Here is a 16,543-nt window from a genome sequence, read left to right on the forward strand (position 1 = left end):
AAGGTGTCAAAGAGACGTCTGGGATTGCGGGAGCATGAACTAATGAGAGAGGAATAGTAGGACTGTTTGGCGAGGGCAAGGGCTGCGCTATATAAAAGCAACATGAATCTATAATGGAGAAAGTCTGCCTGGGTGCGGGACTTCCTCCAGGAGCGTTTAGCACAACGGGAGCAACTCTGCAGATAGCGTGTTGATTTATTATGCCAAGGTTGGGGTCGTGTCCTCCTCGAGGTGCATGTTTGGAGTGGGGCTGCAGTGTTCAAGGCAGATGTGAGGGTAGTGTTATATGTGGAGATGGCCAGTGAGGGACAGGAGAAGAAAGGGATGGATAGCAGTTGTGAATCAATGTCAGCTGACAGCTGCTGGAGGTCAATAGAGTTAAGGTTCCTCCTGAGCTGAGGGGGGTTAGGCTGAGGTTGTTGGGTGAGGGGGTAATTGAGAGCAAATGATAAGAGGTGGTGATCAGAGAGAGGAAATGGAGTGTTGCAGATATTGGATAATGAACATGACTTAGAGAAAATAAGGTCGAGGGTATTGCCAGCTACATGAGTGGGAGAATTAGCCCACTGCAATAGTCCAAGGGAGGAAGTAATTGAAAGTAGTTTAGAGGCTGCTGGGGTTAAAGGTGGGCAACTTGCAAAACAACTTGTAAAACCCGCAGTTCTCTTGTCTGTGCCCTTTGCAAATCTTCCTCCTCAAACCCCACCCAGACTTTCTATATCTGTCCAATCACAGACTTCCCATTGTAGCTCAATGAGGCGGGTGCTCTGTGCAATTGCTGCCTTCTTGAGTTTAGCTCCACTGAGCTACCCAAACCAGGAAGTAACAGAACTAACTGTATGATTGACAGCCAGGGGGGCGTAACAAGATGAAGTGCCAATTTCTATTGAAATCTCTACTTTTTGTAATATGTTAAAAAAAAAACAAAAAAAAAAACCAGGAGGACACACTCTTCAAACATGGAGCATTTCAGAAAGATAAAGTGTTTTAGCAATTGGAGAGACACTGTCTTATAATGCTTTTTTAACAGTATAACATATAGTTTTAAAAGATGCATTGGAAAATTTGGGACAGGAATTGTATCCCATTTCACTACAGATTTTGGAGGGAGGACGGTCTCCCATTCCCCCCGCCCCCTTGGCTGGACAGGGAGCAGGACACTCGCACAGCCCAGCAGCCGTTCTAGAACGCACGCACTACACGATGACATTCCATCACACCAGCCAGCTACGTCATCACCCCCCGCCTCCCGTTACACGTCATCACTCCAGGGCGGCCCTGCCCTCACTGTCCTCCTCCTCCTCCAGGTGAGCCGGTGATGTCACAGCCGGCCAGGTGAAGCGGCGTGAAGGCACTGCTTGGCACGGGTTACCGCTCGTTACGGAGGAAGCGCGGCCAGGCACACAGGGCTGTCAGTATGCCGGCCCCCCGCAATGCTGCCCGTCTCCCCATGCCAGCCGTCTGGCTGTGGCTCTGGCTGGGCCCCGCGCTGTGTCCGCTGGCGGGGGCGGTCCCGGAACAAGGAACGTGGAGCCTGTCGGTCTCCAGTGTAAGTAGGCACCATCATCACTGCGTGTGCGGGGCAGCGGAGAGCAGCAAGCTGGCTGCTCGCCTGTCACGGACAATAAAGTTTGTTTTATGTGGCTGTCGCTGAGTGTCTGACAGTGCTGTCACCATATGGCTGTCACTAGTAACCAGCATTTTACTTCTTGGTATTTGGTTTCTTAGAGTAACAGCAGCTCCAAAGTGAAACATAATCACGTGAAAATGGTGGATATTGCTATTCTTGTAATTTACTGCCAATACTAACTCCGCCACAATTTATATATATATATATATATATTAGTACAGTACACTATCGTAACAAAGCACCTCTCTGTTCCTGTATGTCAAGTTGTCTGGTTACAATTTAAATGTCGGTTAGTCCACCCTATGTACAGCGCTACGGAATCTGATGGCGCTGTATAAATAATAATAATTATAACACATACTATTAAAACAAACCCCACAGTTAGCTGACACTTTTATTTTTTTATTTTATTTTTTTAAATATTATGTTTTATCTCCCCATGTGTAGCTTTTTTTTTATTTATTCATTTATTTTTCAAAAATATGGTTATTTAAGAAAGGGAAAAAGTTATAAGTAAGAAAAAAAAAAATAGGGAGTACTTTTTCCTTACGGATAACTTGCAGGTTGACAAAGAGTGGTGCTTTAGTCCAGCTACACAACCTTTGTCAGCTTTGTCCCCGTTTGCAATACCTTGGGTTGTCTACTATTGCAAATGGTATGCCATCAGGGGGGTCATTCTTATTCCAGGGCTACCATACGGTCTTAACGGCAACATAACCAATCAGGCAAATTTCAGTGTGGGGGGAAAAAGGAAATTAAAAATATTTGACTCAGTAACTTTTGAAAACGCCATAAAACCTGTTCTTGAGGGGTACTGTTATACTCGGGAGACTTCGCTGAGTATAACATGTTTCAAAATAGTAACGCATATCACAACAATGATATCATCAGTGAAAGTACAATTTGTATGTGCAAAATGAAGGCACTTTCACTGACGATATCATATTTGTGATATGTTTAACTGTTTTTAACCCCTTAAGGACACATGACATGTCTGACACGTCATAATTCCCTTTTATTCCAGAAGTTTGGTCCTTAAGGGGTTAAACACTAATAATTGTGTTAAGCGAAGGCTCCTGAGTAAAACCGTAACCCCCTTCCCCCCCCCCCCTTAGGTCCCTCAGATTGTAATTAATAAAATCACTTAATTATGTAAAAATATTATATAAATATATTTGTAGATTTTTTTTTTTTAAATTTGTATTTTATTGGGTTTTGTACACACAGTATACATTTTTCCATTGTATGGGTTATTGAATAGGTTATAACAAGATCATGTAGCATTTTGTTGGGTTACACGAAACCCAAGCTTTCGCCACTATGTCTCTGGTGGTAGCTATCGTTTCTCTGGGGGCACCTGCGGGTGCTGCTGGCGATTTGCGTACCCGGAAGGTGGATAGTATCAGTGGGGTGTCTGAGTTACACCCGAGGCCCATGGAGGAGGCAAGTCTCCGGACAAAGGGCAGTAGGTCTTCTCCGCCTACTGTTTCAGGGATGCTCCTGAGGCGTATGTTACGACGGCGGTGTCTGGTCTCAAGTGTCCTTGTAAGCGCCGGACCTGCTCAGTAAGTCCTTCCACTTGCTGCTTGGTGTCTTAGAGTTAGATATCTCTGGATTTTTCTCTGGTCTCCACCTCCTGGACTCTCTGCTGCAAGACCCCTATTTCAGCTTGGGTCTCCTTCAGATCGGCCTTCCAGACCTGTCCTAGGTCTGTAAGCAGCTTTCTGATGACCCCTTTTTTGGTTTGGGAGTCGTCCTCCTCCGAGTCAGACATGTGAGTGGGGCCTGGGAGTGAGGCTTGGGAGTCCCTCTCTTCCTGGGAGTCATCAGATGTCTCCAACTCACTCTGCGGTTCCGGCGCCATCTTGGCGGGCCGCGCCTGTGTAACGGATCACCTGGCACCCCGACTTGGTACCTCCGTTAATGGATGCTCCTAGCGCTTCCTGAGGACTCCAAGCACTCTGGCAGACACCATAATCACCGAATCCAAGAAACCTTTAAATTCTCCCAAGCGTATGAATGCTGTAGACCATTGAATAGGAACCATACGAATAGGCTTGTACCCCTAGCAGTCAACTGGAACAGCATACAATAAATCCTTCCCCCAATAATGAGACGACACATCACTTTGAGGTTAAAACAGGAACTCTGGACTGGCTCATCCAGCCTGGCTTTTATTTCCAACTCACACATACAGGCCACACCCAGGGGGAGGCATAAAAGAACCAATGACATAGATGTTACCTCCCACACATCCCCTCCCCTTAGTGTGACACATAATCCCATTATGCATACAGTGTAAAATATACTTTTACACAACTTTCATAACTTGAAAACCATACATCACATTCACATAAAAATACATATCCACAATCAATCCATTCAGGGGAACAACATATTTAAAAATGGCATGAATCCGACCAGGGGTTCAAAAGTTACTAAAAGTAATATTTTGTTCCTTTCTAGCTGGCAGAAAAACATCCCCACAATGCACCCTGGTTTCCTCCCTTCTGCCCTGGAGTTAATTGGAGAAGTAATCCAATTACCCAGGACTAAAGGCAGACCCCATTAACCACATGGTTGCAAAACAACATAAAACACTTTAAAATACATAAAGTCACATTTACACATAACACACAGACATTTCACCTATCCCCAGATAGCTGGGATCTGCACGCACAAAACTACCGAATAGCGCGCAGATCCTACTCACACAGTACAATTGCCATGGAGCTAAAGTCTTTCCCATAGTCTTTCATTATATGAATAGGCTCCATGGTATGGCTATCTGGGGTATCACATTCCCATAAAGTCTGGTCCATAGTCCAAAGGCAAGAGGCGGGCAATCAGCCCCCTCCAAGGACACGTGGCGAGGTCGGTTTCGCCACAGCCTGTGTAGGCCTCTGGAATGCAAGCCTAATGTCGGGTGCCGCGGCTCGCTCCGTGTAGTTTTGTTTTTTATGTTTGCGGCCCATGTTGTCAGCTGTTGGGTGGCAGGTAAGCTGTGTGGTTTTGGAGAGGATTTCTCTGCTTTAGGTCTCTGAATCTGTGGGGCTGAAGCGGAGCTCCACAGATGTGCGACTGTTCAGCTCCGTAGTCGGCCACGCCCCCATATTTGTAGAATTTAAATAAATATATAATGTCATTCTAAATGTATTTTGAATTTAATATATATGTATAATCTCAAAATACTGTTGGAACAAATTTAAACCAGTATATAACTGTTTTCTTCAATTTATTTATAGATATATATATATATATCGATCGTCATTCTAAGTGTATTTTAATATTAATATAATATATTAATATTAAAATACACTTAGAATAATGGTTTATGTATGTGCATATAAAAGTACTTAATATAAATATATATATATATATATATATATATATATAACTGTTATTTACTTTATTAAACTTTTTAACAACTATTATTAACTTTTAAAAGTTTTTTGCAATCATGAGGGGGACAGCCTGGGAGTTCAGGCACTGCAGAAGCCGGCTATTCTGGCCATGTGATCACAAGGACCCCAGTAATCACATTGCCTGATAGGGCTGGATCTGGCAGTGGGGGTCTGCCTGATTTCCCAGGCAGACCCTAGGAGCGCGACCGCCGGTGTGGGATTGGCGGGGACCCAGTAAGTCAATAGGTACGACATAGTAAATAGGATGACATAGAACACCCACTGTCCTTAAGGGGTTAAGTGTTAAAAAAAACCTGGCTACTCGATTCCAAGCAAATTTGTTAAGCCATGTTCGACAGCATTGTGTGAATGTGTTAGAAATATCCTCTACAACGTGGTGATACAAGCTAGTATTTTGAGACTGCTTGAAATATTTATGCATTAGCATAGCAGTCTACCTTGTGTTTTCTCAAATTCATTACAGTTTTAGTACATGTGCTGCCAAAGTTAGCATATCCTCTTGTATTTTCTAATGCCTCGTTTCCACTGAGTGGTATAGTTTTAGTATAGAATGGTCCAGCCTATTGAGGTGAGCGTTTGCACTGCAAGTCGGACTGCCAGGGGGCATGCGGGATTTAGACCAAATGCCTAGGGTGTCATTAGTTGTGAGCATTGACGTTTTCCTGTCCGCCAATCAACGGATTGTATAGTGTGATGCCGGTAGCTCCGCTCTAAACTTTTCTAATGGAAACACTCAAAATAGCGTACCAGATCATACTGACCCGAACCGTACCGCTCAGTGGAAATGGGGCATAAAAGACCTCCCTGGAAGCAGATTTTCTGATGCAATTAGTTCCAAAGTGATATCTTAACAGGCCATCATTTTTTATCACTGCAGTCCATGTTTACAATGTACTATGCAAGCAGTGTAATCGCAAACATAAATAATTACTTTATTGCTAACTTGGTACAGAATTCACTCTACTTTTGTAAACTGCCTGACATTATTTAGCATGATATTTACAGGGTTATTTATTAAAGTCGGAATTGTTAAGCATTCGAAGTGAATTTCAAACTGAAGCCATAAAAGTGGAAATGGAAAAATTCTCCAAGTCACGTGTGCTTCCAGTTTGGCAATTCTGCTTCTTGTAAATAACCCTAATAGTGTTTCTGTCTGAAATTTAAAGATCACGTTAAATGAAATGACTACCAAGCTATAGCATTATAATTGATAAAATAATTTATTATTGGCCCCCCTTGTCCTTTCTACACTTGATTAATCAACAAAAATAAGAAATAGTAATGCCAAAATTACCTGTTAATTTAACACAGAATATTTTTGTTTGGAAGAATGCCTATACAACATATGTTGTATTTTTCAATTGAATCGCAATGTTTGTTGTTTTATATTGTGTTACTGTCATTTTGTCGACTTCATAATTTTCTGTATTTTAATTTTATTTGACATAAAGGAATAACAGAGCAAACACACACTGTTTATTTATATTATTTATGGTGTTGGGAAGCTGTTCCTAAATACATTTTCATTTCTTATCTTGTCACAATCTTTAAAAACTTTTTTTTTTTTTTTGGTGACTCTTCATCTTGATTATTTGTGTGCAGGCACCACTGCTTTCCTCATTGAGCCATCCAAGTATTTTTTTGATTGTGCGAGAATTTACTGGTGCTTATTCTATTCAGATCAGATTCCTTCATTTAAAGTAACTGTGAGCACATATACAGCACAGTTGACAGTTTGCTCTATGGGCTAGGTTGTGCTAACTGGTGTAGAGCTCTGGGCATTGGAGGCAAACCTGAAATTCACCAAAACTGTGATGTATGAGTTTGTCGCCGCTCTCAACTTGTCATTGCTTTAAAAAGGTGCTTATGTTCCCATGCACAACGTAAACATTGATTCTATTTGCCAAATTACCATGTGTGAAAAAAGCAGGAAAAACCTGTCATCCAAGTTGGATGGATTCACACTGGGGGGGGGGAGGGGGTGTATTTTTGTTTTTAAAGTGTCTATTAAAGGAGTGAGGTTTGGGTGTCAGGGAGAGACCTGTGTTTTATTTTTTTTTATTTTTTTCTTCATCAAACCATTCCAAATTAATTTGACAGAAACCATAGACTCACAGCACCATAGCTAGTAAAGTGAGCTGTAGCGTTTGTTTAATATCCCTATAGGTTTTAAACATCAAATTTAGTTTTTACTTATTATCTCTCAAGCAATTTGAGAACGCAAGCATATCTGCCAGACTTTGTAGAAATAGTATTCCCCCTCACCCCCACATATGGTAATTTTTGTTAGTGGAATTAATGTTTACGTTGTTCATGGGAACTCAGCCACCTTTTTAAACCATTGCAAGTATATTTTGAATATTTGTGGTAGGAGGTTATACTAACTCATCTTTTGTTTACATTGTAGGAGTCCGGTCCCGTTATCTTTAGAAAAATATTATATAATTCCACAAATATCAAAGTGAAACGTAAGTACAATTTCTATTTGTGATCAAAGCTAACTGATATTATTTTTTTTTTTTAAGGAACAGTTTAGGCACCATGACAACTTAATCAAAATGAGGTTGGTATGTTGCCAGGACATCCTTGGCGCTCGATCACCTTAAGGGGTTAAACCATTCTTGAGTGATTTAGCCCCAAAAATCTGTGTTCCGGCGCTGAATCTCCCTGCTTGTGTGTCCTTACGTTTTCTAAAAATCTCTAAAACAGAAGGCTCTTGAAGAATCGGTCAGCGTCGCCACTGATTGGCTGAGAACAGGCAGCTGACACTCTCAGCCAATCAGTGAATCCCCATTCATAAAATTGGCTTAAAATTGTATTTTTTTTATACATTTGTTGTGGTGCCCAGAGTGTTCCTTTTAATGTTTTTCTTTGACTTTCTCGGTTATTCAACTAACCAAACACACATTATAACAAAAAAAAAAAAAATGCGGTTAAAATGTATGCTTAATCCTATTCGTAGAAACAAATTTTAATACAATAATCAGTGGGTTATATTTATTGCTGATTGGTGGGGTAAGGACATGGATACTATAGATTTGTATTCCTAAAGCAGTAGTGTTCCTTTAAGGGAATGCCATGCTCTTTTGTTTATATTTTAATATCTTGTGCTAGCTTAACTTATGTGGCGTGCATGTTTTCTCTCATTTGAATACTACCACATCATTCCACATTCCAGTTAATGGTTCTAGTCTTTTGGAAGTTTTTAAAGTTTAGTGAGTTGGTTTTATCATATTCACAATGTATCATCAAATAATATTGAAAAGGATTTGAATATATACATTGATCAGCCACAACATTAAACTCACTGGCAGGTGAAGTGAATAACATTGATTACAATGGCATCTGGAATGTATTAGGCAGCAAGTGTATAGTCCGTTAAATTTCATGAGCTGGAAGGAGGAAAAATGGACAAGCCACAGACTGGTCAGAGTGTCCATTGATGACCCCTGTACATTGCTGAAAGTGCCTTCAATGGGAACATGAGCTGCAAAACTGGACCATGGATCAATGGAAGAAGGTTGTCTGCTCTGATGAATCATGTCTTCTTTTAGATCAGGTGGATGGCCGGGTACGTATGGGTCGTTCCTGGTGAAGAGATGGCGGCAGAATGCACTATAAGAAGAATGCAGGGTGGCAGATACAGTGTTATGTTTTGGGCAATGTTCGTCTTGGTTCCTAGCATTCATGTGGATGTTACTTTGACACGTACCACATACCCAGAGGTTGTTACAGAGCACGTACACCTCTTCATGACAATGGCGTTCCTTTATGGGAGTGACCTCTTTCAATAGGATAATGCTCCCAGCCACATTGCAAAAAAATGTTCAGCAATGTTTGAAGAACATAACAAAAAATTTAAGGTGTTGCATTGGCCTTCACATTTCTTAGATCTCAATCAGATTGAGCATCTGTGGGATCAACAAATTTGATCCATGGAGGCTCTACCTCTCAACATGCAAGACTTAAAATCTTGGTGCCAGGTACCACTGGACATGTTCAGAGGTCTTGTGGAGTCCATGCCTCTATACAGCAGAGCTGTTGTGGCTGATCAGTGTATAGTTTTTAATTTATTTTACCAGAGTGACAAATGTTGGAACAGGGATTGTGTAAAACAGGGTTTAATGGAGTGCTTAAGTGTCACCAAACCTTTGTTGTCTAGGGAATAGCATTTCGCTTATGAAAATATTAGATTAGTCTTGCTATTTCTGTGAAACCGCAAAGCAGGTTTTTCCACAGGGTTACATAAAGCAGGTAACATAGTAATGTTCACGGAAACAACACAGTTTTATAGAGCGAATCAGTTATACAGATCACCCTTGTAAATAATAATACACTAAAGTTAAATTAACCCCTTAACGCAGTTACGGCGTTCTATGCCGTCCCGCATTAAAAGGGCTTTAAAGACGTTGCGGCGGCATAGAACGCCGTAACGGCTTTGAGCCCTGGAGCCTCAGAAATACTTACCTTCCCGGCGCTCTGCTTCGGGAGGACTGCCTGACAGCCCAGGCAGCCCTCCCTCGGCAAAAGAAGCCCCCCGGGGGCCATGTGATCGCTCTCAAAGAGCGATCACATGGCCCCCTATAGCTGGCTGTGGATCTGCCAGCAGGGGGACTGTCTGAAATGTCACAGTCCCCCTGCTGGTGGGAAAGTAAAAAAACAAATTATTAAACATGTTTTAAAATAAAATAGAAATGTGTGTGTATGTATGTATGTATGTATGTATTGTGTATATGTGTAACGTCATACAAAGTGTATTTTAATATAAGTGTGTGTATATGTATTAAAATACACTTAGAATGACGTTATATATATATATATATATATATATATGTGTGTATATATATATGTGTGTGTGTGTGTGTGTGTGTGTGTGTATATATATATATATATATATATATATATATATAATAAAAGATTACATTAGTATACACGTAGAATTTAAATACCCATAAATGCATATATATTAAAATTCTACGTGTATATTTAAGTAATCTTTTAACATAATTAGTGATTTGATTAATTAAAATTTGATTGACATGCCTGAAAACACAGGGAGAAAGTGCAGAGAATTGAATTCGCAAGCACTATATTTGACCCTGTAACTCTCCAAGACACTATAAAATCTCGGGAGACTTCGCTGAACTCAAATATTAGTGTTTCAAACTGGTAAATTGTATTACAACGATGATATTTTAAGTAAAAGTGACATTTTTTACAAACGGACGGCACTTTTATGGTCTATATTATTGTTGTAATATGTTTTACTGTTTTTAAACACTAATATTTGTGTTTAGTGAAGTCTCCCGAGAATAACAGTACCCCCCATGTACAGGTTTTATGGTGTTTTGGAAAGTTAGAGAGTCACATATAAGGCTTGCATTTCATTTTTTTTACATTGAAATTTGCCAAATTGGTTATGTTGCCTTTGCGAGCGGATGGTAGCCCGGGAATGAGAATTACCCCCATGATGGCATACCATTTGCAAAAGTAGACAACCCAAGGTATTGCAAGTGGGGTATGTCCAGTCTTTCTTAGTAGCCACTTAGTCACAAACACTGGCCAAATATTTGTTTTTTGCTTTTTTCACACAAAAACAAATATGAACGCTAACTTTGGCCAGTGTTTGTGACTAAGTGGCTACTAAAAAAGACTAAACATACCCCACTTTCAATACCTTGGGTTTGTCTACTTTTTTAAATGGTATGCCATTATGGGGGTAATTCTCATTCCTGGGCTACCACACTGTCTCAAAGGTAACAGTACTAATCTGGCAAATTTCAATTTGAAAATGCAACATTCTATATTTGACCCTGTAACTTTCCAAAACACCATAAAACCTGTTAATGGGGGGTACTGTTATACTCGTGAGACATCGCTGATTACAAATATGTGCATTTTATTTGCAGTAAAACAGTATTATGACATTCACAGCTAAAATGTCAGACGGAAATACAAATTTTAAAAAAAATATTTTCTCACATATTTTTTTTAAATTTTGTTCATAATAAATTATGTTCCATATATGAATAGTTAATGATGAATTAAAGCCCTGTTTCTCCTGAACAAAATTATATATAATAAGTGTGGGTACACTTAATGTGACAGCGGTGAATTGCGGTTGAACAGACATGTAGCGCAAATTCCAGTTTTTCCCTTCAGATTAGAGGCAGTGCTTTACGACTGGGATTTCATCACCTGGAGGGAAAAAACAGGCAGGCAATCTCCAAAACTTTTCAAGGACCTCCCCCAATTAACCTTTGGCCTTATAAATTGCTTCCTATCCAAGACATCCCCAGTTCTTTGCCTGCCTCCGGCAGAGGAGGGTGTCAGGTCAGGTTTTCTCCTAGAAGTATGGTGAAAGGGCTGAGGCTCTGGAGGCTCTACTTCTTTTAAATACATTTTTCAGAGATCAGCCAGGGTTAACACTCCAGACTGCTGTATCTCCCCGGGTTGTATTAATTCCGTCTATACCGAGCCAGGTGCCGGGCAGACGATGGTGCGCATTTGGGTACTAGCTGGGAAGTCCTGGCGGTGGAACACTCGTACAGGTTATGTTTAAGTTAATTATCTGTGCTGCAAGGTAGATAACAAATGTTTCTAAGTAGGAGAGTTTTTAACTTTTCTTTAACCTTTTAAGGACCAAACTTCTGGAATAAAAGGGAATCATGTCATACATATCATGTGTCCTTAAGGGGTTAAGGATTATTACTAAAGTCTTAAATCATATAGCGCTTTGCAGGGTTAAGCACTTAGTAGATCGGGTCCAAAATAGATTATTCTTTGAGTAAAGCCTATAAAGGGTATTGGCATATACTTTTACATAATTCTATTGGGAAACTTTAAGTTTCCTTTCTGGCTCAAATTAGCTGCTACTCTGTGATTAGTTAATAGGGGTTTCAATAATCACTAATTGCTGCAACAGGGTCAGCAATTAAAGTGAAGTGTTTGGTGGAATATATTCACAAGAGCATGACCCGTATGACTATTGGAGGATTATCCTCTGTATGTTATGTTTAGGAGGCTGATATTAAAATCTGGTTTTGGTTAAGTTAATATACTGTTGTAGCAGATTCTTTAAATGCCAGGATCCTAGCTGCAGTGTTTATTTTCTTAAACATGCAGTAGGTTTTTAGCAATTGCTGTAGACAAAGCTCTGTTGCAATTGGCATTCTTACCACCTCAACTAGCTTCACCTGATATCAGTTTCTAAAAAGGCTGTCTGTTTTTCAGCTGGGGCAGAACTTTTCCTGTGCTTCACTCCATGGTTGCACATTTTATGTTTTATCTTAAATTCCAAGTCCTATGTTGTCAGGTTTGATCTAACTGACTGTTGGAATGCAAAATTCAAGAAAATGCTTCCTAATTCTGGTTCCTGCAGAGTTTGCATCAAACAGGTTTTGAAATGCAGTTGCAAATATTCTGTCTGCTCTAGCCTCTGCTTTCCAATTATGGCTAAGGAAGGCCTGGATCATGGGTATTGTCTTATGCTGACTGTATATCTATGTAATCAGTCTCGCTTCCGCCAATAAAGATGGTAACCTGTATGAACTAGTCTTCATGGAAAATTATTTCTTCCTCATGTTACTGGGCTTGAAGCAAATTCTAGTACGGCTGCAAGCCTATTGATCATGGTGTAGTTCCACCAGGTTCAATTTGTTCCCTGCAAATAGATACGATATGACTGAGACGGTTTTCTGCCTAGGTTTGTAAATATTTTGACAAGGGTTTTTGACTCTCAGAGAATGGTAATTCCCTGAAGAAAAAAATTGTGGTTCTCGCTGTCATTATCACCTGAAATCTCTCTTCTACTTCAGTAGACAGATACTTGGGAAATTATATTGGTTCCCGTCTTGTAAGAACCTGCTTGGTCTCTTCAGCTTCTTTAGGTATAGCACTGTTTACAGGTCCTTCAGTGGCCAGATACAGTTGCTAATAAAATGTTGCTGTAAAATCCTATACTTCGGTCATTTTCTGAACCAGGCAGAAATAAAGGATGCCAGACGGTTCTTACTTTTTGTTCCAGTTCTCAAATCGATCGTTCAGAATTTTACGACTGATGCTTCAGGTCTCAGCTAGGTTCTCATAGGGATGAAGGGAAATTAGCTGAGATAATTTGTAAAAACTTATCCAACTACATAGGACCGAAGGCTATCTGGATAGCCTTTCAGATAAAGACCAGGTATTATCTTATCCAGATCTGGTCAGATCGTTCTACATCGGTAGCAATTATGTACAAACAAGGTCATCTTGTTTGAAAAATCTTGTTCCAGGATTTGCTTGGGTTAGTTTTTCTTAGGTCTTTTCACTTATGCATAGAACTTAATATTCATCTGTTTAGCTGTAGCATTGAGTAGTCAACATTTAATACAAAGCAGAATGGTTCATACTCCTTGATCTTCACCCAAACGATAGTAAGAATTTGATGTTCCAGTTATGGAACTGGGACTTCTAGATCAAACAGCATAAAGTATTTCATTGGACAAGCTTGGACAGAGCCGTAAGCCTTGGTTTCCTTTTCTTTCTTGGGAATTCCAGTCTAACCTATAGTTTCCTCCTAGTTCCCTATTCCCCAAGATCCTATAGGATGGGGAAGGTGAGAATGATAGTCTTCCTCCCTTGGTGGCAAGTAGCTGTTTCACCGTTCTTCAAAAATTTTCCGGAGGAATCTTTGGGGACCTTAACTGTAAATAGGCATCCTGGAATTCTTAAGGGTACCGCTTCTCAGATTTGTTGTAATTCAAGCTGACGACCTGGTTTATGTATACCAGATACTGAAGGATAATGTTTTGTCTCAGGAAATTTATTTTTCCAGAAGATTAGAGGCAGTGCTTACTTCCCCCCCCAAAATTGTTCATAGTCTGAGTGGTACGGTTATTCGGCTTTTGTAATTTCTGGGGATGTTTTGGATAGGAAGCAATTTATAAGGCCAAATGTTAATTTGGGGAGGTCCTTGAAAAGTTTTGGAGTTTGCCTGCCTGTTTTTTCCCTCCAGGTGATGAAATCCCAGTCATAAAGCACTGCCTCTAATCTTCTGTAAAAAGAAATTTACGGTAAGTAAAAAAATTTTGTTTACGTTTTGTTTTGATCAGAACATGCACTATTGACTCCGTCCTGAAGGGGTTAAAGAGTGTTCCTAATTGAGACAAAATGTGGAAGAACCAGTTAAAGGTTTACTACAAACATCAAAACCACTATATCCTGCTGTAGTAGTTATAGAAACATAGAAACATAGAATGTGACGGCAGATAAGAACCATTCGGCCCATCTAGTCTGCCCAGTTTTCTAAATACTTTCATTAGTCCCTGGCATTATCTTATAGTTAGGATAGCCTTATGCCTATCCCACGCATGCTTAAACTCCTTTACTGTGTTAACCTCTACCACTTCAGCTGGAAGGCTATTCCATGCATCCACTACCCTCTCAGTAAAGGAATACTTCCGGATATTATTTTTAAACCTTTGTCCCTCTAATTTAGGACTATGTCCTCTTGTTGTGGTAGTTTTTCTTCTTTTAAATATAGTCTCCTCCTTTACTGTGTTGATTCCCTTTATGTATTTAAATGTTTCTATCATATCCCCCCTGTCTCATCTTTCCTCCAAGCTATACATGTTAAGATCCTTTCCTGGTAAGTTTTATCCTGCAATCCATGAACCAGTTTAGTAGCCCTTCTTTGAACTCTCTCTAAGGTATCAATATCCTTCTGAAGATATGGTCTCCAGTACTGTGTACAGTACTCCAAGTGAGGTCTCACCAGTGTTCTGTACAATGGCATGAGCACTTCCCTCTTTCTACTGCTAATACCTCTCCCCATACAACCAAGCATTCTGCTAGCATTTCCTGCTGCTCTATTACATTGTCTGCCTACCTTTAAGTCATCAGAAATAATCACCCCTAAATCCCTTTCCTCAGATGTTGAGGTTAGGACTCTATCAAATATTCTGTACTCTGCCCTTGGGTTTTTACGTCCAAGATGCATTATCTTGCACTTATCCACATTAAATGTCAGTTGGTAATCATTTTTGTGACACACTTTCACAAGTTTCACTATTCAAGGGAGATTGCTCAGCCACTTTCTGTGTAATGATGGCACAGAATGAATGTTAATGAAAAGGGTGTGTGTGCCATGAGTTAGGATGTAACTTTTATTTAACCTCTCAAATTGAAAAATTCTTAAATATTTGTAAATCGTCATAATCTCCCTCAGTACAGCACTGCAAGTACATGAAATCACTACCTTCTCCTAATCTGGTCATTTTGTCCCAGTTTTAATAGTACAAATTAAGCATATAGTGGTGTGTATATGTATATAATTATTTACAGCTGGGAACAACTCAACCTACAATTAAGCTTGATAAATAGCAAATCTAAAGTATTCGGCTACGATAGTGTACATAACCGAACTACTAATCAGAAACCCGATAACTCATGAAGATGGGTACAAAGTAGCAAAAGGATTTATTAACATAGAAACTTAGAATGTGACGGCAGATAAGAACCGTTCGGCCCATCTAGTCTGCCCAGTTTTCTAAATACTTTCATTAGTCCCTGGCATTATCTTATAGTAAGGATAGCCTGATGCCTATCCCACGCATGCTTAAACTCCTTTACTGTGTTAACCTCTACCACTTCAGCTGGAAGGCTATTCCATGCATCCACTACCCTCTCAGTAAAGTAATACTTCCTGATATTATTTTTAAACCTTTGTCCCTCTAATTTAAGACTATGTCCTCTTGTTGTGGTAGTTTTTTTTTCTTTTAAATATAGTCTCCTCCTTTACTGTGTTGATTCCCTTTATGTATTTAAATGTTTTTATCATATCCCCCCTGTCTCGTCTTTCCACCAAGCTATACATGTTAAGATCCTTTAACCTTTCCTGGTGAGTTTTATCCTGCAATCCATGAACCAGTTTAGTAGCCCTTCTTTGAACTCTCTCTAAGGTATCAATATCCTTCTGAAGATATGGTCTCCAGTACTGTGTACAGTACTCCAAGTGAGGTCTCACCAGTGTTCTGTACAATGGCATGAGCACTTCCCTCTTTCTACTGCTAATACCTCTCCCTATACAACCAAGCATTCTGCTAGCATTTCCTGCTGCTCTGTTACATTGTCTGCCTACCTTTAAGTAATCAGAAATAATCACCCCTAAATCCCTTTCCTCAGATGTTGAGGTTAGGACTCTATCAAATATTCTGTACTCTGCCCTTGGGTTTTTACGTCCAAGATGCATTATCTTGCACTTATCCACATTAAATGTCAGTTGCCACAACTCTGACCATTTTTCTAGTTTACCTAAATCATTTGCCATTTGGCTTATCCCTCCTGGAACATCAACCCTGTTACATATCTTAGTATCATCCGCAAAAAGACACACCTTACCATCAAGACCTTCTGCAATATCACTTATAAAAATATTAAAGAGAATGGGTCCAAGTACAGATCCCTGAGGTACCCCACTGGTGACAAGCCCAAGCTTCGAATATACTCC

General features: G+C 40.0%; 1 protein-coding gene across 1 annotated transcript in view; it reads left to right on the forward strand.

The window, feature by feature from the left end:
* Positions 1 to 1,239: 1,239 nt before the first annotated feature.
* TMEM87B (transmembrane protein 87B) overlaps positions 1,240 to 16,543 on the forward strand; it is a 55,304-nt gene continuing 40,000 nt past the window's right edge. Inside the window, exons 1-2 of the mRNA XM_063441373.1 lie at positions 1,240 to 1,549; positions 7,463 to 7,523. Of these exons, the coding sequence (XP_063297443.1) occupies positions 1,418 to 1,549; positions 7,463 to 7,523 (193 nt within the window). The 5' untranslated portion in view covers positions 1,240 to 1,417. The remainder of the gene's footprint in view (positions 1,550 to 7,462; positions 7,524 to 16,543) is intronic.

The sequence above is a fragment of the Pelobates fuscus genome, chromosome 2 (assembly GCF_036172605.1).
Source record: "Pelobates fuscus isolate aPelFus1 chromosome 2, aPelFus1.pri, whole genome shotgun sequence".
In the NCBI taxonomy this organism is placed as follows: Eukaryota; Metazoa; Chordata; class Amphibia; order Anura; family Pelobatidae; genus Pelobates; species Pelobates fuscus.